A 24240-nucleotide genomic window follows, 5' to 3' on the forward strand; every position below is an offset into this window, starting at 1 on the left:
CTTCATCAGGTGGTTGTGGAGGACACGATTGTAAGACACAGAATTTGTAGCAAAAGTTTACAGTGTGATGTAACTGAAATTATACATTGAAAAATATCTTGATTGTTTGTTGAGTCTCTCATCTGTTCGAATACCATAATCGTGTCACTTCTTTCGTATGTAAATCACAAAACCTTTTTTTAAAAGTTACATTCTCAGGCTAACTGTAACAATTGGTGTTAGCCAGATGTTGTTGAAGGTGTTAGCCCCCTGTGTTCTGTGGATCAGTGGTGCTGGAAGAGCACAGCAGTTCAGGCAGCATCCAACCCATTGTTTTTACCTTCTGTGTTCCCTGTCTGTGCCATCAAGTTTAGACTGATTCTAATCTAAAAAGGGAGTTAACAAAGTCTTACATGAATTCATGCAGTTTTTGAGCAAAGTACAATGTAACACTGCAAGTACAAATTCACTCCACAAACATATTATATATATATATATATATATGTGTGGGTTTTTTTGTGTGTGTGTGTGTGTCTGTCTGGGGTGGGGGGTTGTGAGTGTGAGAGAGAGTGTATATGTGTGTGTCTTGTGAGTGTGGAGTGTCTAAGTCTGTGAGGAAGGGCTGAAGAAGGCGTTATGCCCGAAACGTCGATTCTCCTTCTCCTTTGATGCTGCCTGACCTGCTGCACTTTTCCAGCAACACATTTTTAAACATCCACCCTATGGCAAGGTGACCAAAACTGAACACAATACTCCAAGTGCGGCCTCACCAACATCCTGTACAACTGCAACATAACTTCCCAAAGTCTATACACAATGTCCTGACTGATGAAGGCCTGTGTGCCTAAAGCCTTCTCCTACTGGAGATCCCAAGGTCAGTGGAGAGAGAGAGGTGCATTTCTCAAAAGAGGTATTCCTGACAAAATCATCCAAAAAAAAAGTGTGGGCTTGGGAAGATCGATTTCCTCCAAAAACGTTTGAAGTTGGGCCTTCTGAAAACTGAAATGGGCCTACAGAGCCAGACAAAAAACACATCTCCTTGTTTCCTTATGCTCGAGGCAAAGGAGTTATCTCCTCCCACAAGAACCTGTAACTGCTTTGAAATGGTTTTCTAATGTTAGTTCAAATAAAGGAAAGCTTTAGCTAATCAGTATTGAATGTTAAGCCTCCCCTGAGGAGCTGGCACAGTGCAGTACTTTCTGTAGCCAAGCTCCATCCTGCGTGAACAGGCTGAGAACATTCTGAAAGCGTTTGGGTGGGAGCAGATTTACATTTAAATTGCATCAAACTCCTCGACAAAGGTTGTGTACTGGGGCCCAATTTCAGGTTTCAGAAAGTCCAAATATTTGAAGAAAACAGGCCACCTAAAGTGCAGGAATTATTCTGAATGACAGTGTCCAGCAACCAACAGAAGGATAAAGATCAGGTTGAAAAGTAAATGTTGGTTGGGGGTCAGCTTTCGGCCCATGTTTAAATAAAATGCTGATGCCTATCCACTATGGCATTGTACTGCAGAGTGACTAACATCTACAGCAATTTATCCCAACAGGAACCAAAGGCAACCAGAGGAAGAGGAGATTTGTCAATTATTTTGTGGGGTGGGAAGAATCAAAGCCACGGTTCTGGCCCACAAACTGAATGGGTCATTAAGAAATAGGAGCAGGAGTAGGCCATCTGGCCTGTCGAGCTTGCTCTGCCATTCAATAAATCCTTTCATGGACTCCTCCACTTAACCCGCCCACTTGCCATAACTCTTAACTCCTTTACTGTTCAAAAATCTATCTTTGCCTTAAAAACATTCAATGAGGTAGCCTCAACTGGGGCTGGGAATTCCACAGATTCACAACCCTTTGAATGAAGTAGTTCCTCCTCAACTCGCCATCCTAAATCTGCTCCCCCTTACTATGTTTCACCTGGCAGTGGAAACAAGCTCCCCGCCTCTGGCGTATACTTCTGCCATTTACCAGCATATTACCCCTGGGTGTACCAGGTATGGTTCCACTGATCCTACACGGGAATTTACAATGTTGGGAAAGCCTGCTGAACTTGCCATCTCTTTTATTCCTGGCCATGTAAAAGGTCGGAGGAGGCTCTGCTTCTAATCAACCCCGTAGAAATCCTAAAGTAAGGCTAGGATTTACATCTATTCTTATCCTAAATAAACTTCGAACCTCTTCACTGTGGTTATGATGGGAATGCAGTGCAAACATTATAGTTTTGCAGTCCCCTGTATCCTGCCAGTCTCGCAATATGGATCTCAGAGAATGACTGGTAAAAGAAGGAATGAAACTAGAGCAGATGAGTACAGTTTTAGTCACGGTCTACTAAGGGACAGGAGCTGAAGAAGGCTGTTTGACCCATTGAATCTGCTTCACCTTTCAGTGAGATTATGGCTGGCCTGAAAATTCTCAACTCCACTTTCCTACCTTATCTCCAAATGCTTTGATTCCCTTCTGGCTCCTCTAACATATCCAGGAGACCATATAGAAGGAATGGTATTCCATATCTAATCTCTGCTGTGCCTCCCAAAACTTTTACCATCGGTAGACTTTTGATCCTTGTTTTCAGTCATTTCTTGTATACTTCTGTGCCTTACATTAGAATACTACGTTTGGCATTTTAGCATTGCGTCACTTTAATTATTACAACTGGAAATCTCATTCAGCGTTGAAATTCACTGCAGTATCAAAGCTGACCCGAATGGTACCTTTTTTTATTCATAGCCTCTCGTAAACCTTGAGACCACTCCACGCTTTCCAACTTGTGGCCTCTTCCCATGCTGCACATCAACCAAGGTCCTCAGCAGGAGGCCTCTGCCGACTAGGCCTCAGTCTGCCTGCTGGGCTGTCATTGCCTTGGTCTACCAACATGGCGGGCACCATCATCTTAACAGAACGAAGACTGCCATCACTCCACTTTCACGTCACTACCTGCAGGTATTTGTGGCCACTGCATTGCCCTAAGCTGGGTATAGTTGAAATGAGTTGTCAGCTGCCTCCAGCAGTGAAACAGTTAACATTGTGCTCCAAGAACAGGTAGCAGCTGAAGCTATCTGTAAATCGGATTTCGACCCTGGCCGGTAGCCAGTTGGCAATTAGCCACATCTTTCCACTCAGAGCCTGCTGGGGAATGCATTTGGCAAGTTGACAGTTCTCTGTCACAATCCATCTCGCAGATAAATCTATCTGCAGGTAGCATTGGTCCCTCAGCTACTGTTTCAAAGAGACCTGAGCGTACATGACAGCAATAAAGCAATCTCCACAACCTGACCGAAGCTAACAAATCAGATAAAATTACCCCAGCACTCAAACATTGGACCAACCTAAGAATTGGACAGGAATAAAACAATTAGTTTGATTGATCAAAGGGGATAGCTAATGTAAGGTCCAGGACAGGCTATATGCTGTATACTGTAACACATGTGTTCCTTGCAGACTCAGTGGCCCTGAATCTGCATGGACGCTGTCTGCTGGGATATTGACATGACCTCTAGAGAAACGGATCCTGGTGCTGTTCATCCATAAGTACTGTTGATCCTCTTTCAAGATTAAAACAACAGATGGAATTCTTTGCTCATGTTCATGGTCCATTATACCAATTGCTCACAGTTACTACTCATTTCCATGTTACATTAAGATAAGGAAAGGAACGGGAACCACAGTCTGTTCTACCATTCAGTAATCTACCAGGTGATCTCCTACCTTAACCCCACTTACCAGCACCATCAGCACCATCTACGTATCCCTTCATTTCCCTGGTATCCTGAAAAGACTATTAATCTCTGCCTATGCCTATGTATAAGTCTTGCACAAACGCCACGCTATACCAAATCAATTTCTGCCTCTCTAAATGATTCATAAATCCTATCTTTAAAAATCACCTCCAATAATTTACCCACAACTGAAGTCAGACTCACTGGTCTTTAGTTCCGCAGTTTCTCCTTACAGCCTTTCTTTAAAAAGGGAACATTAACCATCCTCCAGTCATCAGGCACACCTCACTTGTTGTTATAGATGATGCAAATATTTCTGCAAGGGGTCTTGCTATTTTCTCCTTTGCTTCTCACAAAGTTGTGGGATTGATTAGATCAGGTCCCGGAGACTTATCCACCTTTATGTTCTCTAAGACTTCCTGGACCTCCTCTTCTGTAAAATGAACCGTTTTAAAATATCAGAATTTATTTCTCTGCGGTCTATAGCCTCTATTCCTTTCTCCACATTAAAACTGAAGCAAGATATTCATTCAGTGCCTATCCCATCTCCTAGTGTTCAACATAACATCATGACCTCCTTGATATGCAAGGGGGCTTATCCTCTCTCTGTGTACCCTCTTAGTTTCAATGTGCTTGTAGAATCTGTTTGGATTATCCTTAACCTTATCTGCCAACGATATCTCATATCCCCTCTTTACCTTCCTGATTTCCTTCGGGAAATTGTTGGACTTTAGTGAAGCCTTCGCCAAGTTTCCACACAGCAGACTAATTAGTAAAGTTAGGTCATGTGGAATTCAGGGTGAGCTTGCCAATTGGATACATAATTGGTTTTATGGCAGGAGGCAGAGAGTGGTAGTGGAGGGTTGCTTTTCTGACTGGAAGCTTGTAACCAGTGGTGTTCCACAGGGATCAGTTCTGGGTCCTCTTTTGTTTGTCATTTATATAAATGATTTGGATAAGAATATAGGAGCCATGGTTAGTAAGTTCACAGAAAATACCAAAATTAGTGGCATGGCCAACAGTGAAGGTGGTTTTCTAAGATTACAAAAGCAATCTTGATCAAATGGGTCAATGGTCTGAAAAATGGCAGATGGAGCTCAATGTGGATAAATGCAGGGGAATTGCATTTTGGTACAACAAACAAGGGTAAGACTTTTACAATTAATGGTAGTGTCTTGGATGGAGTTGCAGAGAAGAGGGACCTAGGGATTCATGGTTATAATTCATCACATACAGACAGGGTGGTTAAAAAGGCACTTAGCATGCTTGCCGTTATTGCTCAGTCCTTTGAGTATAGGAGTTGAGAAGTCATGTTGAGGTTGTATAGGACATTGGTGAGGTCTCTTCTGAAATACTGTGTCCAGTTCTACTTGCCGAACTACAGGAAGAATTTATTAAGCTGGAGAAGGTACGGAAGAGATTTACCAGGATGTTGCCAGGTGTGGAAGGTTTGAGTTGTAAAGAAAGGCTGGATAAGCTGGAACTTATTTCACTGGAGGATAGAAGGTTGAAGAGTGACCTTACAAAAGATTATAAAATCATGAGGGGTATAAATGGGGTTATTGGTAGCTGTCTTTTCCCTAGGATGGGGATTTCAAGACTGGTGGCATTTGTTTAAAGTCTGGAGAGAGATTTAAAAAAGACATAAGGAGTAATTGTTTTTTTTACACAGACAATGGTTCACATGTAGAATGAACTTCCTGAGGAAGTGGTGGATGTGGGCACAGTTATAATGTTAAAAAGACATTTGGATATGTAGATGAATAGGAAAGGTTTGGAGGGATATGGTCGGGAGCAGGCAGGTGGGACTAGTTTAATTTGGAATTATGTTCTACATGGACTGGTTGGACCAAAGGGTCTATTTCCATGCTGTATGACTCTATAAGCCTAGACATTGAATGTTGACAGGCTGTTTCACTGCAGTGGGCATCACAATTGAGCCCAATCCTGCCCTGTCCAGTCTTGGGACAGGCGGTAGCTAACAATTATTGAGAGAACATTCAGACAAGCTGTCCATGCAATTGTTTCACAATGAACACATTTGCAAGGGGATACCTTGATTGCTCTCGTTTAGCTCCAAGGCAGCCAATCTGCAAACAAGCGACGTTAACATCTCACCCAGATCGTCAAGCTGGCAGCAAGTCAAAGGTTAAAAAGGTGAACAAAATGCAGCAAGTCAGTAAACACCAGAGTCTACATCCCAGGTTATATGCTTGCTCTACCCAAGAGGTAGAATTGCAAGTTTAGATTCCTTGTTGAGGTTTGGACAAAGAGGAGGCAAAAGTCATGGAAGCAAGTGATTTACAATGTGAACTACATTGTTATAACCTTGCTGAATTGTGAAAAGACTTGACAATGAATTATGCAACCAGACAGACAACACAGAAGCAAACCTGGCGAAGACAATAACATGCCCAACAATCTCAGAACAGAGCCAAGTCAATGCATACAGTAGACCAAAGACTTCTGAGGAAACAATGGTTATTAAGTGTGACGAACAGATTAATGTAGCTGCTCTGCAGAAGGGTCACTGGACCCAAAACTGTGATTTCTCTCCACCAATGCAGCCAGACATGCTGAGCTTTTCCAGCAATTTCTGCTTTACAGCATCCACAGTTCTTTCATTTTTTATTTAATGTAGTTGTGCTGCTGCTCTAACAGATACCCACTCTCACAGGTTTTCCCCTGTCCTTTTCTCTCAGTTTAACTGAGAAATTGTCACAATTTTCAAGCCACAGAACAAGGTCACAGTGGGACAAAGTTTGGGAAGCACTGTACTGGACTATATCCTGAGAAGCTCACCACAGTTTTCTGAAATATGGCAAAAACAAAAACAAAAAGCCTCAGAAACTGGATTGCTTCAGGAAGTGGCACTCAGAGTAAAAATGTCAGGTTGTGGAGGAAGTGAATGTCAAACATGCATTTGATTCACACTTCAGAACCATACAGTTACCACCGTGAATCTGATGTATAATCCTCAGCATGTGCTGACAATGACTGAAGTATTCACAGATAGACTAATTCTTTACATTCACCCTGCAGTGAGGTCTACAAAAGAACATGAATATCAACAGCAGTAACACTGTCTAGATTAGAGTAGTGCTGGAAAGGGACAGCAGGCCAGGCAGCATCTGAACAGCAGGAAAATCGACATTTCGGGCAAAAGCCCTTCATCAGGAATGAAGTCCAGATAAAGGGCTTTTGCCTGAAATGTCGATTTTCCTGCTCCTCTGATGCTGCCTGACCTGCTGTGCTTTTCCAGCACCACTCTAATCTAGACTCTAATCTGCAGTTCTCACCTTTACCCAGTCATAACACTGTGTCAGAAATGCATTCCCTGATAACTTGGCCTCACATACTTTGCTTGCCTACCCCCACCCCACTATTTATCTGCCTGCCAGCCTTTGTACCTTAGTTAGTGTCCTATGACTGCAGAGGTTCAATGGAACATTAATCCTGCTCATCCCCAAGATAGGAGAGGTAAGCTGCACTCCAATGGTAAAGGGCACACATACTTTGCCCATTTTCTGGGCATACTAAAATTTAATTTTCCAGACCTTGGTTCAGAACTGGTAATGTCTGCTCTACTAATCTTCATTTACCACCCTTGTAAACCTTTTTTCTGCTTTGTGCTGCCATTGAGAAATTATGAAGAGTTTTAATGGTTAGCCTGTGAGCCACTGGTTTGGGAGAGAGGGTGTGCTATCTGAGACATCTGATCTGTTTTATTGGGTTAAAAGCTTCAATTCCAGGAGATTCACGTGCAGCCAGCATGTTCTACACACTTAGCCATTGCACTCATCTCCCTCTTACTTTAGCCCCAGCTGTTCCTCAAGCTACATGGCATACTGCAGCACCTTCATGTTCTCAATCGTAACTTCATATTCCCGTGATTGCCTTCTGCAACAACTATCACCTACAGTATCTAACCCAGCTCTAAGCACTTTCTCTCATAGCAAAATCTATTAACAAGGCCAAAACTAAATTAAACCTATTCTTATTAAAAATGCTTTTAAGAATACTGGGGCAAAACTTGGTACAGTGCATAAATGAATGTCACATTTAACAATGCCTTGATGAGGAATTTCCCATGAAATATGCAAAGACGCTTTCGTCATTGATTAGTGCTGCCAGGAAATCTCTTTCAGCTTCTTGATGGTCACAGTCCTTCTAGTAAGAGTGACTGTACAGTGATCAGGAATGTGAACTTTAACCCACACTAACCTAGGGGTGTGCACTTTCACTGGTTTTAACAGCGTCAAAGACCAAACCCTAATCCAAGTCAGATGGTGGTAGAGAGTCTGCATGACAATTATGCAATGTAAAAGAACTGATGTAAAATAACATCAACATTTTTTCTGGGAAGAAATTGCACTGATAATGATTAAATCACTGGTATTGAAGCTTTCTTGGCCATCTGGACAGGTTGGACCATGCTGTACATCTCTATGACTCTATTTCTATAATCCGTAAGGACCGGTATCTGAAAGAGAATGTAGGTTTCCTACATGCCTTCATTTAATGTATCAACCATTGCTCAGCTAACTTAGTGGAGAACTTCATCACTAATGACCATCCAGTGATTCCTGCATCAAACTCTGTTCATATGGGTATGGGTGAGGAAAGGCTCAGGTAAACCCTAATGTCTTCCATGATTGAAGGATCTCTCATGAGTAATTTCTTCTTAGGAGCAAGGAATTATTAAAAACACGGGTAGGCCATTCAGCCTCTAAGGACATGCTTCTATTCAATGAGGTTATGGCTGAACTGCAGATCAATTCCAATTGAGGGAGACCCAAAGGCTGTACATAATCTGGATAACTGCATTCGGGAGTTTTTGATGAGACAAAGCATTGATGTCTCACTCCAAATGTAAGCTGCGCTGCAGCTGACCTTTGTGTATCTGCAATTAACAGATCTGAAAACTTGGGATACTGTTCCATTTCTCAGGCTGACATACCTCTCATTGATGAGGAAATGAAATGTAGCCAAACTGAAAGGGAACAGATCCTATGAATAACTGACTCACATGACAGCATGAACAGCAGCTTATTATATACATTTACCAAAGGTCTTGATCAAAGGTGCAGGATATCTAAACACATGGCAACAATACATTGAACCTGGGTTACAGATATGTGATCCATTACCAAATCATTAGACCGTGCGGTAACATGGTGGTGAATAAACAAAAGAATAAAAAGAACTCAGATGTATCCTGCAACTTTCAGAATCACAGGATTAACCAAATTGCTATAGCCAACATACCTCTGAAGTTTAGTTAAGGTTGTAAGACAGGAAATGCAGCAGCCAAACTGCACACTGCTGCAGTCTGTCTGACACTGATACAGTGAACAATATAATACCAATAACATGAGCTGTCAGCAAACTTCCACCTACACCTCCCCCCCCACCCCCCTCCAACTCCTCCCATCCCCTTGGAGTACCATCAGTATTTTGTGTGGAAAGGTTTACTTGTAGATAATGTGGAAAACAATCAAGGAAGGATACCTCCTCCAGTGTAGTTTTTATTTCAACATTTGGAAAACATCTGGCATGGGGCACTTTACTCCATGATTCTCAGTGCTATAGGAAGGCACAGCACACATTCTCGACAGTCAAAAGTATAGACAATATCATCTTTTTATGGGATGGGAGCCTCTCGTGTCAACAATAATATACCTTTTTGCTGTGAAACTGGATGTCGTGGTATGAGAGCAGGTTTACTGTCACTGCCCAAATTTGGTATGGGCTAACTGAACCTTATTGTATGTACCATATCTGGAACCTCCTTGAATGGCAGGAGCTAGTGAGAAAACAGGAATAGAGAGCTTTTCTCAAAAAAAAACAAACAGCAGTTTAACTTTTAGTATCACTGCTTTAGCTAGATCATTATTACAAAGGAAGTAATTGTTTTTCAAGTGTTTCCGCAGCTGTGAAGCTCCTACATGGAGGCATGTAGAAAACCTGCATTCTCTTTCAGATACTGGTCCTTGTGGATTATAGAGATGGCCAAGAAAGCTTCAATATCAGTGATTTGATAATTGTCAGTGCAATTCCTTCCCAGCAAAATGTTAATGATATTTTACATCAGTTCTTTTCCATTGCACTTCTGTTGTGCCGACTCTCCATCATCTTCCAACTTGGATTAGGGATTGGTCTTTGAGGCTGTAAAATCCAGTGAAGGGTAAGTATGTTTTTAGGATCATGAAGAAATTGGAGGCATGGGCCCAAAAGTAAATCTCTCAGTAATGTTGGGATGGGGCATGTTGATGTGATCCTGTTGTTAACCTACTCCTTATTTTTCCGTGGCTTATCTCTCACTATAAACTTGGGATAAGTCCCGGGGAAAGTCTAACCACTTTTCACTGGCTTTCTGTTGCTGGATGGGAGGGGAATCAGATTGTCCACATTCTCCAACAGCAGTGGGCCATGTGTGGAAGCAAAAAGCTAATTCAGTGGTAGGATACAATGATTCGTAAAACAGCCATCCACCTATTGATGGATGTTTCACTGAAGTGCAAGCCTCAGGGAATAAAATCCTGTTGACCGCTATCAGGAAGACATCCATGTATCATGGTGCTACAACTATGTATAGACGCAGCAGAGACTCACTTCAACAACCCATACCCGCCAGCTGCCACCTAATCCAGACAAAGACTGAACAATTCCATAAGGTTGTCCAAAGTAAGTGAAATCTCTATGCTATATACATTTGTATTTGGGCAATGGTCTCTCTTAAATCTTCTCTGCAGAAGAGCTAAGGAAACCTTAGGAAAATGGCATGAAGCCCTTGCAAACATTTACCTCTTAGTTTATATCTGGTGTATATACAGTGTTTATGAGATGTTGGCTGAACTTCCTTCCTCAGGAACCATCATGAAGGAGACTGCTAACATTGATCTCGATAGGCTTCCTTAACATTTAACAATTGAGTATGTGTGACTTTTTGCAGCCCAAAATTAAGCTAAGATATCATTCATTTCTGCAGCACCTGAAGTCACTAAGAAACAGCAAGTACTCCCTTTGGTCATGAAGTAGGAGTATCTCAATATTGTCTTAAAGACATTTTAGTTTCCTGTAGAAACTTTCAGGGTGACAAATTTTATTTCACTTCCATTCACAATATTCACAAGGATTTGTATAAGTGCCAACAAGTCATCTAGCTTGCTTACAGTGAACAACATGTCAATGACTTGCAATAATATACTACATTTAATGTGATAAAACATCCCACAGTGTTTTACAGAAGAGATAGAGGGATGGTGCCAGCAGTCTGTGGAATTGACATTGTACCACCTTTAGGCACAAGAAAACAACCAAAGGCCAAGCAGAGGTGGGAAAGATATCAGAAACAATAACTAAAGACAAAATTATCAGTCACTTAGACAAATGCCAATTTAATTGAGTTTAATGTTCACCTAACAGAGTGTTGATTAGTTGGTATTTGTGGACCTTCAAAAACAGTTTGATAAAACGTCATATAACGGAGTCCTATTATAACACATTTAAGGTCCACCAAATAAATCGCATAGTGGCAGCAGGGACAAAGTTGGCTTTGCAACAGGAAACAGAGACAAATGGCAAATGTTTTTTAGACTGAAAGGATATTCTTTGGAGAAGTTCCTGACGGGTCAGCATCAGGATCATTTTTATAAATAAAAGGCATGGAGAATAAATTTTAAAAATTATGCAGAATCTTTAAAAAAATACTTGATTGGACTAAATGTTCCGATTCTGGACAAGAGACTTTAAGACGGATGTGAAACATTAGAAAGGGTACAGAAAAGGTTTACAAGAATGGTTAATGGATGTGAATAGAATCTGGCATTATTCTTCTTCAGAAAATGGAGCAGTGATTTGACAGCAGTGTCCAAAACCATGTAGGTCATGGGCAGAGTGGATGGAAAGAAACCATTCCCACTTATGGAAGCTCTGGGAATCAGAGGACACTGAGACAAAATCAACAGAAAGGAACCAAAGATAACTTGAGGAAATAAAAACTTTTTTTTTAAAAAAAACGTGTATTTGGCTAGGATCTGACCTCCAGTGACTGAGACCGTGATGGAGGCAGATTTAATTGGCACTTTCACGCTGGCAATGAATATTCATCTATTGAGAAAGGCTCAGCGGTTAGCACTGCTGCCTTACAGTGCCAGGGACCTGGGGTTTGATTCCAGCCTCAGACAACTGTCCATTTGCACATTCTCCCAGTGTCTGTGTGAGTTTCCTCCAGGGGCTCCGGTTTCCCCACAGTCCAAAAATGTGCAGGTTAGGTAAATTGGCCATGCTAAATTACCCATAGTGTTCACGGATGTGTAGGTTAGGTCCATTACTCAGGGGTAAACGTAAAATAATTGGCTAGAGAAATGGCTCTGGGTGAGTTACTCTTTGGAGGGTCAGTGTGGACTTGTTGGGCCAAATGGCCTGTTTCCACACTGTAGGGATTCTATGATTCTATGAAAAGATTTTCCAGGCCCTGGTGTAAGGACAGCGGAGTGCATCAAGTTGAATTGCTCTTGCAAAATGCATAAACAGAAAGAAGTAAATGGCCTCCTTTGGTGATGGATTCTCTTTACTTTCGAGACATTGTCGGTTCTATCTCTCAGTCTACCTTCCTGAGTGAATCACAGTTTCCTATGAAAGTGTTATAGGTTATCCTGGAGCCAAAATTCAGATCACAAGCAGAATATCCTTCAGTTAATTTTAACTAACAGTATTATACTATAATCTCATGTGTCTTCTGAAGGCCACAAATAGGGCGGTGAAGAAGGCATTTGGCATGCTTGCCTTTGTTGGCCAGAACATTGAGTGTACACGTGGGATGTCAAGTTACGGCTGTACAGGACATTGGTTAGGCCACTTTTAGAATACTGCATTCAATTCTGGTTTCTTTGACATAGGGAAGATGTTATTAAACTTGAAACGGTGCAGAAAAAAATTTACAAGGACATTCCCAAGGGCTCGGGGATTTGAACTATAGGGAGATGCTGAATAGGCTAGGACATTTTTCCCTGGAGTGTCAGAGGCTGAGGGTGACCTTATAGAGGTTTATCAAATCACGAGGGGCATGGATAAGGTGAACTGCCAAAATCTTTTTTGCATGATAGGGAAGTCCAAAACTGGAGGACAAAGGTCGAAGGTGAGAGGGGCAAGATTTACAATGGACCTGAGGGGCAACATCTTCACACAGAGGAACGTGCATGTATGGAATGAGCTGCCAGAGGAAGTGATGGAAGAAGGTATAATTACAACATTTAAAAGGCATTTGGATGGGTACTGGATTAGGAAGGATTTAGAGAGATATGGTCAAATGCTAGAAAATGGGACTGGTTCAGTTTAGGATCAAAGGGTCTGTATAACTGTAGAAATAGTATTTCCTTTAGATTTTGTATGAGGCTCAGAACATATAACATTACAGCGCAGTATAGGCCCTTCAGCCCTCAATACTGCGTCAACCTGTGAAACTATTCTGAAGCCCGTTTAACCTACACTCGTCCATACGTCTATCCAATGACCATTTAAAAGTTGCTAAGTCTGCTACTGTTGCAGGCAGTATGATCCACTGAGTAAAGAAACTATCTCCAACATCTGTCCTATATCTATCACCCCTCAATTTAAAGTTATGTCCCCTTATGCTAGCCATCGCCATCCAAAGGAAAAGGCTCTCATTGTCCACCCTGTCTAACCTTCTGATTATCTTCTATGCCTCAATTAAGTCACTTTTCAACCTTCTTCTCTCTAATGAAAACAGTCTCAAGTCCCTCAGCCTTCCCTCCATACCCAGAAACATCCTACTAAATCTCCTCTGAACCCTTTCAAAAGCTTCCACATCCTTCCTATAATGCAATGACCAGAACTATGTGGCCACACCAGACTTTTGTACAGCTGCAGCTTGACCTAATGGTTCCAAAACTCAATCCCCCTACCAATAAAAGCTAACACACTGTATGCCTTCTTAACAACCCTGTTGACTTGGGTGGCAACTTTCAAGGATCTATGTACATGGGCACTGAGATCTCTCTGCTCGTCTACACTACCAAGAATCCTACTAATAGCCCAGCACTCTGTATTCCTGTTGCTCCTTCCAAACTTAATCAGCTCACACTTTTCTGCATTAAGCTCCATTTGCCACCTCTCAGCCCAGCTCTGCAGCTTACCTATGTCTCTCTGTAACCGACAACATCCTTCGTCACTATTCACAACTCTACCGACCTTAGTGTCGTCTCCAAATTTACTAACCCATCCTTCTATGCCCTCATCCAGGTCATTTATAAAAATGACAAACAGCAGTGGACCCAAAACAGATCCTTGCGGTACGCCACTAGTAACTGAATTCCTGGTTGAATACTTTCTATCAGCCACCACCCTCTGTCTTCTTTCAGCTAGCCAATTTCTGATCCAAACTGCTAAATCACCCTCAATCCCATGCCTCCGTACTTTGTGCACTAGCCTATCGTGATAAACGTTTTCAAACGCCTTACTGAAATGGAACCTTATCAAACGCCTTACTGCTTTAAACCAGGATTTATTAAAGATTAACGGTTTAAAATTTGTACCAATGTAGCAGGTATTTTTATGGCTAGTATGAAAATTAGACATTTATTAAGCAGTACAGAACAAAAGAATACTGTACTAAAGTAGCAGATCAGTACAGATCACATCATCTCAATAGAGATCAATTGACACCCCTCTGGTGATACTGTACATGGCTTTTAACAATTTTGCTAAGGACTGCATCACCAATTCTGCCTGTGTTGCAACCATAGCAAAATTTCAGTTTTAGAGTCTTTTTTTCTCTTCCATATCATCTATTCCACTATATGGTTGAACAATCAATTTGAACAATGCAGATTGGAAAATATATTCAAAGAGAGGTGGTGGCTTGGCAGTTTGAAATTACTCTCTTCAAAGTTCAAGTCAAGTGGCTGATCAAACAATGCAGCTGGCAAGCAAGAGTAAACAATGAAAAATGTGTAGCCTTACGTTACTTGTTCACTGAAAATTTTCATTTTAAACAGTACAAAGATTCTCTTTATTCTATCCCATCAAGCTGTCCAAATTGTGATAAAACATGTATTGATTACAGCTTAACGCTTATTCCCTATCCCAATGACATTTCTTTACCTGATTTCTTGCCATCTGTGCAGTGACGATTTGCTCTACATAGTGCAGAGTTCGGTCTATCAATAGATCTACGCTAAAATTGAATTGAAAGAACCTCCCAGACCCCTTGCAAATGTAACTTTCAACCTATTCGTTCAAATTCAAACCAGGGAAGAAAGACAACTATCTAACCCCATGTGCTAAGCAAGCTAGGGATAACAACCCAACACCAGATAACCAAGTAAAATATAATTATGCAAGTCAACGTTGCCACAAAATCACCAACAGTGTTGTATAAACTCCTTCTCAATATCATAAAACCAATGCTGGCAACAAGAGAGGCCGGTGTAGCTATTGCAGAACACCTTTAATTGTTTTGTACAATTACACAATATAGCAGCAAATCATTGCTATATGAAGTTCAGTCTGAAGGCTTGCATCTGCATTGCTATTTGCACACTGGCTAATATGCACATGTGTAAATGTAATGGTATACACAACTGTGTAATATTTGTATTCACACATGCACTTGCACGTAGGTGCATGCAATATGTGCAAGCTGCGGATACATACATGTCATTCATGGGATGCAGGCTTGCTGGCAGTCCAGATTGTTTTGGAATGAGGCAGGTTCAATGAATGCCTATCTTTTGTCACTGTAATTCATATCAGAAATATGCATCATCAAGGTCAAACCAATTTGTCTGCTCTTTCCCTGCACCCCTACCACCAACAGAAAAAATGACTAGAAAAATTCAGAAAATTAGCAAAATAAACATTTTTTTTGGAATTCTTTCTTTTCCTTCCCCAACTGTCAGATCCTGTCAGGGGACAGTTCTATTCCTGCTCCAAAATCAAACACAAAGCTACTTTCCGCATTTCTACAACTGTTAACAAGAGGCCTTTGAGCACTCATCCATATTTGGAAGACTGGGTCAATGAGTGAAATGCATTCCTTTGCACATTGATCTATGTAACTCCACCTTCAGTAGCACATCATAAGAACGACTGAGTGTTTATCAGCTGAACATATCCCATTCCAACCTAAAGACCTCTGGCAGACAGATTTGTAATCATATGGCTATCCACAGTCATTGGTTGCAATTGTCATGATCAATGGATTGAATACAATCATTGATGTTTCAGTAAGAAAATGGGACTGCCCCAGATGATGTTGAAAGCTGCAAGTTCCTTTTTTCGACCTGCTCTGAGTGAACGGATCTCAATGTGAACAAAAAGGTGGTAGAGAAATGCACGACAAGGGAAAGGATCACTGAGCCACTCTAGCCTTCCACTAACTTGCCAAGTTGTGGCTGGATTTCTGGTACTATGACCCAAGTGTCAATTCTTCACCCGTGAGCATGCTCAGAGTGTGCAGCTGATGGCATTTTGTCGCCCCTCTGGCTCTGAGGCCAATTGCAGCGGCCCCAAACACTGAATCAAATCATACAACACTGTAAGAGGTCACTCAGCACACTGAGCATGCGCCAACTCTTTTAGAAGGGCGAGCCAATTACTCACACTTCCCTGATCTTTCCATATGGTCTTGTAAATGTCATTGTATCGAGTGCTTTGTAATTTTTCCTGAACCTACCTCCTTCTAACCTTTCAAGCAATACACTGTAATTTATAATAACTTGATGTGTGAAAAATTGTTTCCGTATGTCGCCTTGTCAATCAAGAGATTTTGTCAATCTCTAAGTCTATCCTCTCTGCCTATGGACTCTCCTGCTAGTGGAAACAGTTTCTCCTTATTTATTCTATCAAAACCTTTGATTGAGATTTTAGAATGGACATGACACATCCATAGCTTTGAGTATCTTGGTATCCCCATGCAAAGTGAGACTTCAGAAGGACGTCCTTTAGGAAGCATGAATAAACTCTTTCCTCACTCAGCCTTCTACCTTTGCAGCTGACGCCATTGCTGGTCTCAATCATGGTGAAGCCAACAGGACATACACGCGAGATCTCCTCACAGCCACCATGGTTACAGCTCAGGTCACAGCCATATTCCCCACAGTGGCCAGGAAGTCCTGAAGGAAAAGAAAACAGGCGTTAGGTTAACTAGCCAATAGTTACCTGATTTCCCATCTCCCGCCCTCATTAGGAGAAAGCTACCACACCAGCCATTCCTTCCTGCTGTTCTTTTCCAAAAGTTCTGGGAATAGCAAGACTTGACTTCTATTGCACAGCCCCAAGTGCAACACAGTGTGCATTCAGATGAAATAAGTTAAGCTTTGACTTCTGACCACAATTACTTATTCTGGTTCTAATTTCTGCTGCATTCTTCTACTTATGTTCTATCAGACTTCGATTATTGCTTGTTTCTTCACTACCATGCACCTCTGCTCTCTCATTTCTTTAATTTGTCTAAACTTCTTTTCAATTGAAACACCTCCACTCCATTAGTTTAAAGCCTTATCTGTAGGTTATACTATTGGCCAGCACACTAGTCCCTGCATAATTCAAATGAAGCCCATCCTAATGGATCAGCTCACTTTTTACTCAGCACTGGTGCCAATACCAGAAGTATCAGAACCCATTTCTCCCACATCAATCTTTAATCCATACATTTAGCACTATTACATTCGCTGTATATTAAATTGTTCATGGCTCACATAGTAATCCTGAGATTATTACCTGTGCCATCCTGCTTTTCAATCTAGCTCTGCACTTTCATAATCCCTGAGCAGAACCCCTTTCCTAATACTATTTATTTTAGTGTCATCAACGTGGAGCACAAAAACTGGATAGTTTCTCTCCAGTCCAGGAGAGATATCCTTAACCTTGGCACCAGGTAGGGAACTCAGCCTTTGGCATTTTCTTTGCTGCAGAGAACAATATCTATTCCCCTTACTCTGCTTCCACTCAATGCAACATTTCCTTTTTCTCCACCCACTTCAATGGCACCCTGTATCATGGTGCTTTGATCACCTTCTCTGTTGTGTGCACCCTAGTCCACAGCAAGAACAAGAACCTTGTACCTATTGGCAAGAATCTGACTGAGATGTCTCCAAGGCTAAAGTGTGGATCCCAATATCTGCCTCACAGACAGTTGCACCCTCCTGTCCTTGACCATGGACAAAATGTGATATAATTAATCTAAGAGATGTGACTATCTCTTGAAACATAGCATCAGGTACCTCTCATCTTCCCCGATATCTCACACTCAAACGCATTGACTCTGGGTCAGTGTTCCTCGAGCAGTGAACACTTGTGGTAGACATGGCCATTGCGAATTTGCGGTGTCGGCAGCTCCCACAAACGTCAGCTGCAACACATCATCTCTCTTTATTCTATTTATCAATATGCATGTTAAATATTTTAAAAGTGAATTTCCTGTATTCTTCAGCCATTATAATATCTCACAATTTAAATCATTTCATCAATTAAGGGAGAATATGAAGAAATATCCACCAGTCACCTATTTGTATTCCTATGACATGATACATTAATTCTGACCAGTAGAAACAGTCTAAAGGGATTCTCTGCTGCTAGTTATAATCTTCCACCACTGCTGCTCTTCTCACACAAGTCTGCTCTCCCAAGTCTGCTTCACAGTGATGCTCATTTAGAATCATAGAATCCCCACAGCTTGAAAGCAGGTCATTCAGCCCATCGGGTCTATGCCACATCTCTGAAGAGCAACCACCCCCACTAACGTATCCCTGTAATCCTGCATTTGCCTTGGTTAGGGTCTAGATTAGAGTGGTTCTGGAAAAGCACAGCAGTTCAGGCAGCATCCGAGGAGCAGGAAAATTGACATTTCGGGTGAAAGCCCTTCATCAGGAATAGAGACAGGGTGCCTGCAGGGTGGAGAGATAAATGAGAGGGGGTTGGTGGTGGGGAGAAAGTAGCACAGAATACAATAGGTGAATGGGGGCGTGGATGGAGGTGATAGGTCAGAGAGGAGTTGTGGGAAGGTAGCAAAGAGTACAATGGGTGAATGGGGATGGGGATGGAGGTGATTGGTCACAGGGAGGGTGGAGTGGATAGGTGGGAAAGGAGATTGGCAGGTAGGGCAGATATTGAGGGTGGTGCTGAGCTGGAAGGTTGGAGCTGGGGTGAGGTGGGGGGGGGGCGGGAGGGGAAATGAGGAAACTGGTGCAATCCACATTGATGCCCTGGGGTTGAAGTGTACCGAGGTGGAAGATGAGGCGTTCTTCCTCCAGGCGTCGGGTGGTGAGGGAGCGGCGGTGAAGGAGGTCCAGGACCTCCATGTCCTCGGCACAGTGGGAGGGAGAGTTGAAATGTTGGGCCACAGGGCGGTGGGGTTGATTGTTGCTGGTGTCCCAGAGATGTTTCCTAAAGCGCTCTGCTTGGAGGCGTCCAGTCTTCCCAATATAGAGGAGACCGCATCGGGAGCAACGGATACAATAAATGATATTGGTGGATGTGCAAGTAAGACTTTGATGGATGTGGAAGGCTCCTTTGGAGCCTTGGATGGAGGTGAGGGAGAAGGTGGGGGTGCAGGTTTTGCAATTCCTGCGGTGGCAGGGGAAGGTGCCAGGAAGGGAGGGAGGGTGGGTTGTTGGGGGGCTTGGACCTGACCAGGTGGTCACGAAGGGAACAGTCTTTGCGGAAAGCGGAAAGGGGTGGGGAGGGAAATATATCCCTGGTGGTGGAGTCTGTTTGGAGCTGGCGGTAATGTCGTTGGAGATGTGGTTTATGCGAAGGTTGGTAGATTGGAAGGTGAGCACTGGGGGGGGTTCTGTCCTTGTTACGGTTGGAGGGGTGGGGTTTGAGGGAGCAGGGGCGGGATGTGGATGAAATGCATTGGAGGGCATCATTAACCACGTGGGAAGGGAAATTGCATTCTCTGAAGAAGGAGACCATCTGGTGTGTTCTGTGGTGAAACTGGTCCTCCTGGGAGCAGATACAATGGAGGCGCAGGAATTGAGAACAAGGGATGGCATTTTTGCCATCTTCCTCTCTGACCTATCACCTTCATCCCCACCCCCACTCACCCATTGTACTCTTTGCTACCTTCCCCCACCCTCCTCTCTGACCTATCACCTCCAACCCCACACCCATTCACCAGGAATTGGTGTTGGAGAGACTGTTAGGTCTGAAGGTTGATAAGTTCCCAGGGGCCTGATGGTCTACATCCCAGGGTACTGAAGGAGGTGGCTCGAGAAATCGTGGATGCGTTGGTGATTATTTTCCAGAGTTCGATAGATTCGGGATCAGTTCCTGTGGATTGGAAGCTGGTTAATGTTGTACCACTTTTTAAGAAAGGTGGTAGAGAGAAAGCAGGAAATTATAGACCAGTTAGTCTGACCTCAGTGGTGGGAAAGATGCTGGAGTCTATTATAAAGGATGAAATTATGACACATCTGGATAGTAGTAATAGGATAGGTCAGAGTCAACAAGGATTTATGACGGGGAAATCATGCTTGACTAATCTTCTGGAATTTTTTGAGGATGTAACTCTGAAGATGGACAAGAGAGATCCAGTAGATGTAGTGTATCTGGACTTTCAGAAATCATAGGAGGTTAGTGAGCAAAATTAGGGCACATGGTATTGGGGGCAAAGTACTAACTTGGATTGAAAGTTGGTTGGCTGACAGGAAACAAAGAGTAGTGATAAACAGCTCCATTTCGGAAGGGCAGGCAGTGACCAGTGGGGTACCGCAGGGATCAGTGCAGGGACCACAGCTCTTTACAATATATATTAAATGATATAGAAGATGGTATTAGTAATAACATTAGCAAATTTGCTGATGATACAAAGCTGGGTGGCATGGTGAAATGTGAGGAGGATGTTAGGAGATTACAGGGTGACCTGGACAGGTTAGGTGAGTGGTCAGATGCATGGCAGATGCAGTTTAATGTGGATAAATGTATGGTTATCCACTTTGGTGGCAAGAAACAGGAAGGCAGATTACTACCTAAATGGAATCAATTTAGGTAAAGGGGCAATACAAAGAGATCTGGGTGATCTTGTACACCAGTCAATGAAGGCAAGCATGCAGGTACAGCAGGTAGTGAAGAAGGCTAATAGCATGCTGGCCTTTATAACAAGAGGGATTGAGTATAGAAGCAAGGAGGTTCTTCTGCAGCTGTACAGGGCCCTGGTGAGACCACACCTGGAGTATTGTGTGCAGTTCTGGTCTCCAAATTTGAGGAAAGACATTCTGGCTATTGAGGGAGTGCAGCGTAGGTTCACGAGGTCAATTCCTGGAATGGCGGGACGACCTTACGCTGAAAGACTGGAGCGACTGGGCTTGTATACCCTTGAGTTTAGAAGACTGAGAGGGGATCTGATTGAGACATAAGATTATTAAAGGATTGGACACTCTGGAGGCAGGAAATATGTTTCCGCTGATGGGTGAGTCCCGAACCAGAGGACACAGCTTAAAAATACGGGAAAGACCATTTAAGACAGAGATGAGGAGAAACTTCTTCACCCAGAGAGTGGTGACTGTGTGGAATGCTCTGCCCTAGAGGGCACTGGAGGCCCAGTCTCTGGATTCATTTAAGAAAGAGTTGGATAGAGCTCGCGAGGATAGTGGAATCAAGGGTTATGGAGATAAGGCAGGAACAGGATACTGATTAAGGATGATCAGCCATGATCATAATGAATGGTGGTGCAGGTTCAAAAGGCAGAATGGCCTACTCCTGCACCTATTGTCTATTGTTTGTCAATCAGGTTGTGGCTAGTTGCTGCTAGTTACTGCCATGTCGCATCAATGAAGGAAGTGAATGATTATAAAGTGGGCGGCAGGATCATGATCAGTTGGACTACATTATCTGGATGACGGTGAGATGACCAGTGTTCAAGCTCATCAGTGCTCTTCCAGGTAAGTGGAGTGGAGAGTACTCTGCCTAAGATATATGTGTTATATAATGGGCATGCTGAGGGGAGTCAGGAGAGTTAGTCATTGCAGAATTCTTACTTTCTGAACTGCTCTTGTAGCCATAGGTTACATATCTACATAGCTCACTACTCCTGCCCAGAGAGGTATCGGCCAATGGTGACCCCAAAGCCAGGGCAAATTCAGTGAAGATTGTGTCATTGAATGTCAATAGTAGATGGTTGGATACGCTCTTGTAGGAGATGGTCATTGTTTGACACTTCTCCAGCACAAACTTTGTTTGCCACTCAACAGCCCAAGCCAGGTGACCAGGCATTGCTGCCTGAACTGCTGCATTATCTGAAGAATTGGGGATTGGACTGAATAACGTACAGTCATTGGCAAATGTCTCCATGTCTGAACTTGCAATGGAGTGAACGTCATGGAGAACAACTGTGGATGTTTGGGCATGGGACACTGCCCTGGGAATTCGGGTGGTGATGTCTCCTGCATTTAAGATGAGTGGCCTCCAATTCTCTTCAGTTATGAAATGGCTCCTTGATGCAACAGTCAGTCACATATTGGCTTGATGGGAGAAGATTTAAAAGGGGCATAAGGGGCAATGTTTTCATGTAGTTTGTGGATGGAATAAGCTGGCAGAAGAAGTGGTGAAGGTGGGTACAATTACAGCATTAAAGGGATATGGGCAAAATGCTGGGAAATGGGACTAGATTAATTTAGGATATCTGGTCAGCATAGACGAGTTGGACCGAAGGGTCTGTTTCTATGCTGTACATCTCCATGACTCAATGTCAAGGGCAGTCAGGCTTACCTCAGCTCAAGAATTCCACTCTTTGGTCCATTTTGTACCGAAGCTATATTAAGAAAGAGAGACCAATGCCATTGGCAGAACCCAAACCAAGCACTGAAGAAGTTAGAGATTATACAATGAAAGTCACCTTCCATCAACTTTGCTGATGGCTGGGAGTAGGCTGATGGGGTGGAAATTGGCCAGATTGGATTTCTTCTCGTCTTTGTTTGTTGACAGAATAGTTGCTATGGAAGCTCCACATTGTCAGGTGAATGTTCAATATTGGAGCTGATCTGAAACAGCTTGACTAGAGCTTAGGCTGGTTACAGAGCACAAGGTATCAGCACCCAAACTAAATGTTGTTTTGAGTGGACAGATTCTGCTATCGCCCATGTGCACTCATTTACCAGTGTATTGAATTGGCATGAGGCCATGCTAGATTGTACATTTGGTACTTCCAGGGATTCCAATAATTCAGTCTTGTTTTTGTATTAACTTGCTGTGCTTGGCTATTGTTGAGGATAGGAATGTTCATGTGACCTTATTCCCTGCTTAGTTATTTAATTTTACACCACCATTCATAACTACTTATGACAGGCCATCAGAACAATGATTTAGTCTGTTGGCTGTGGGATCAGTTAGCTGTGTTTATAACATTCTACTTCCAACTGAATAGGCAGGTATCAAGTGCTGGGTGGTAGCTTCATGAATTTGGCACCTCATTTTCAGGTCAACTTCGGTACTGTTTAGGCAATCACTTCCAGTCCTCATTGGGACAAGCTGGTCCTCCAGAACTGGAGACAAGGTTTCTGATTGTGGAGGAATGCAATTCTGCTACAGCTGATGACCCAGACCACAACATGGATGTGCAGTTTTGAGCTTTTAGATCTGTCCTGAATCTATCACCCTTAAAAGGATGCCAGCGCTACATAACACAACAGAGGGTGGCTTAATGCAAAAATGAAACATTGCTTCAAAGGATTGTGAAACCATCAATTCCACAAATATCAGCACATTCATTCAGGCACACAGAGTTGTAGAGTTTTTACACAGAAACAACTGCAACATGACCTCCCAACTCCTATACTAAATGCACTGACGTATAAAGGAAAGCATACCAAATGCCTCCTTCATTACCCTTTCTACCTGAGACTTCACTTTCAAGGAACTATGAACCTGCACTCCAAGGTCTCTTTGTTCTTGAAGGGGAATTTGCAAGTTGGAATGTTCCTGTGTGCCTTCTATTCTTTTCCCTCTAACTGGGAGAGGTAGCATACTTGGACGATGCAGTCAAAGGGGCTAAGACAAGTCGCTGCTGAGCATCTTTAGATGGTGCTCAGTGCTGCAACTGTGCACCAGTGTTGAAGAAAGTAAATGTCTAAGGTGGTGGAAAGGGATGTTTTCAGTGTTATTGAAACTGCACTCATCCAGGCAACTAAAGAATGATCCATGACACTTTTTATTCTTATTAGCAGTTTGGTACAACTAAGTGGCTTGCTCTTCATTTGAGAGGTCCGTTTAACAGTGGGCTAGGGCCTAGATTCACATGTGGCTAGACAGAGGAATAACTGCAGATTTCTTTCCTAATGAACCAGTTAGGTTTTTATGGCAAAATCCCGTAACTCTATGTACATTACCAACACTTTCAGATTTACTTAACATACTGAATGGTCAGATTTTAGCTTACATCAGTCCAGGCCTCTGGATAACCACTAAGCTACCGGATTTAGCTCAGATAAAATATGCATGAAGCAGAGCTAACTCCCATATTAATAAAACACAATGTATTTTCTTCCCGAGTTGTAGTTGGCCCTGAACAGGCATGTGCAAAACTC

At 42.7% G+C, this 24240-nt stretch overlaps 1 protein-coding gene across 7 annotated transcripts in view; it reads right to left on the reverse strand.

Annotated features, from left to right (window-relative positions):
• Positions 1–24240, reverse strand: part of LOC132824379 (von Willebrand factor C and EGF domain-containing protein-like) — a 325791-nt gene that overhangs the window by 158097 nt on the left and 143454 nt on the right. For all 7 annotated transcript variants that reach the window (XM_060838784.1, XM_060838782.1, XM_060838783.1 and 4 more), the window contains exon 7: positions 16702–16830. In XM_060838784.1, coding sequence (XP_060694767.1) covers positions 16702–16830 — 129 coding nt within the window. The remainder of the gene's footprint in view (positions 1–16701; positions 16831–24240) is intronic.

The sequence above is a fragment of the Hemiscyllium ocellatum genome, chromosome 18 (genome assembly GCF_020745735.1).
Source record: "Hemiscyllium ocellatum isolate sHemOce1 chromosome 18, sHemOce1.pat.X.cur, whole genome shotgun sequence".
Classification (NCBI taxonomy): domain Eukaryota; kingdom Metazoa; phylum Chordata; class Chondrichthyes; order Orectolobiformes; family Hemiscylliidae; genus Hemiscyllium; species Hemiscyllium ocellatum.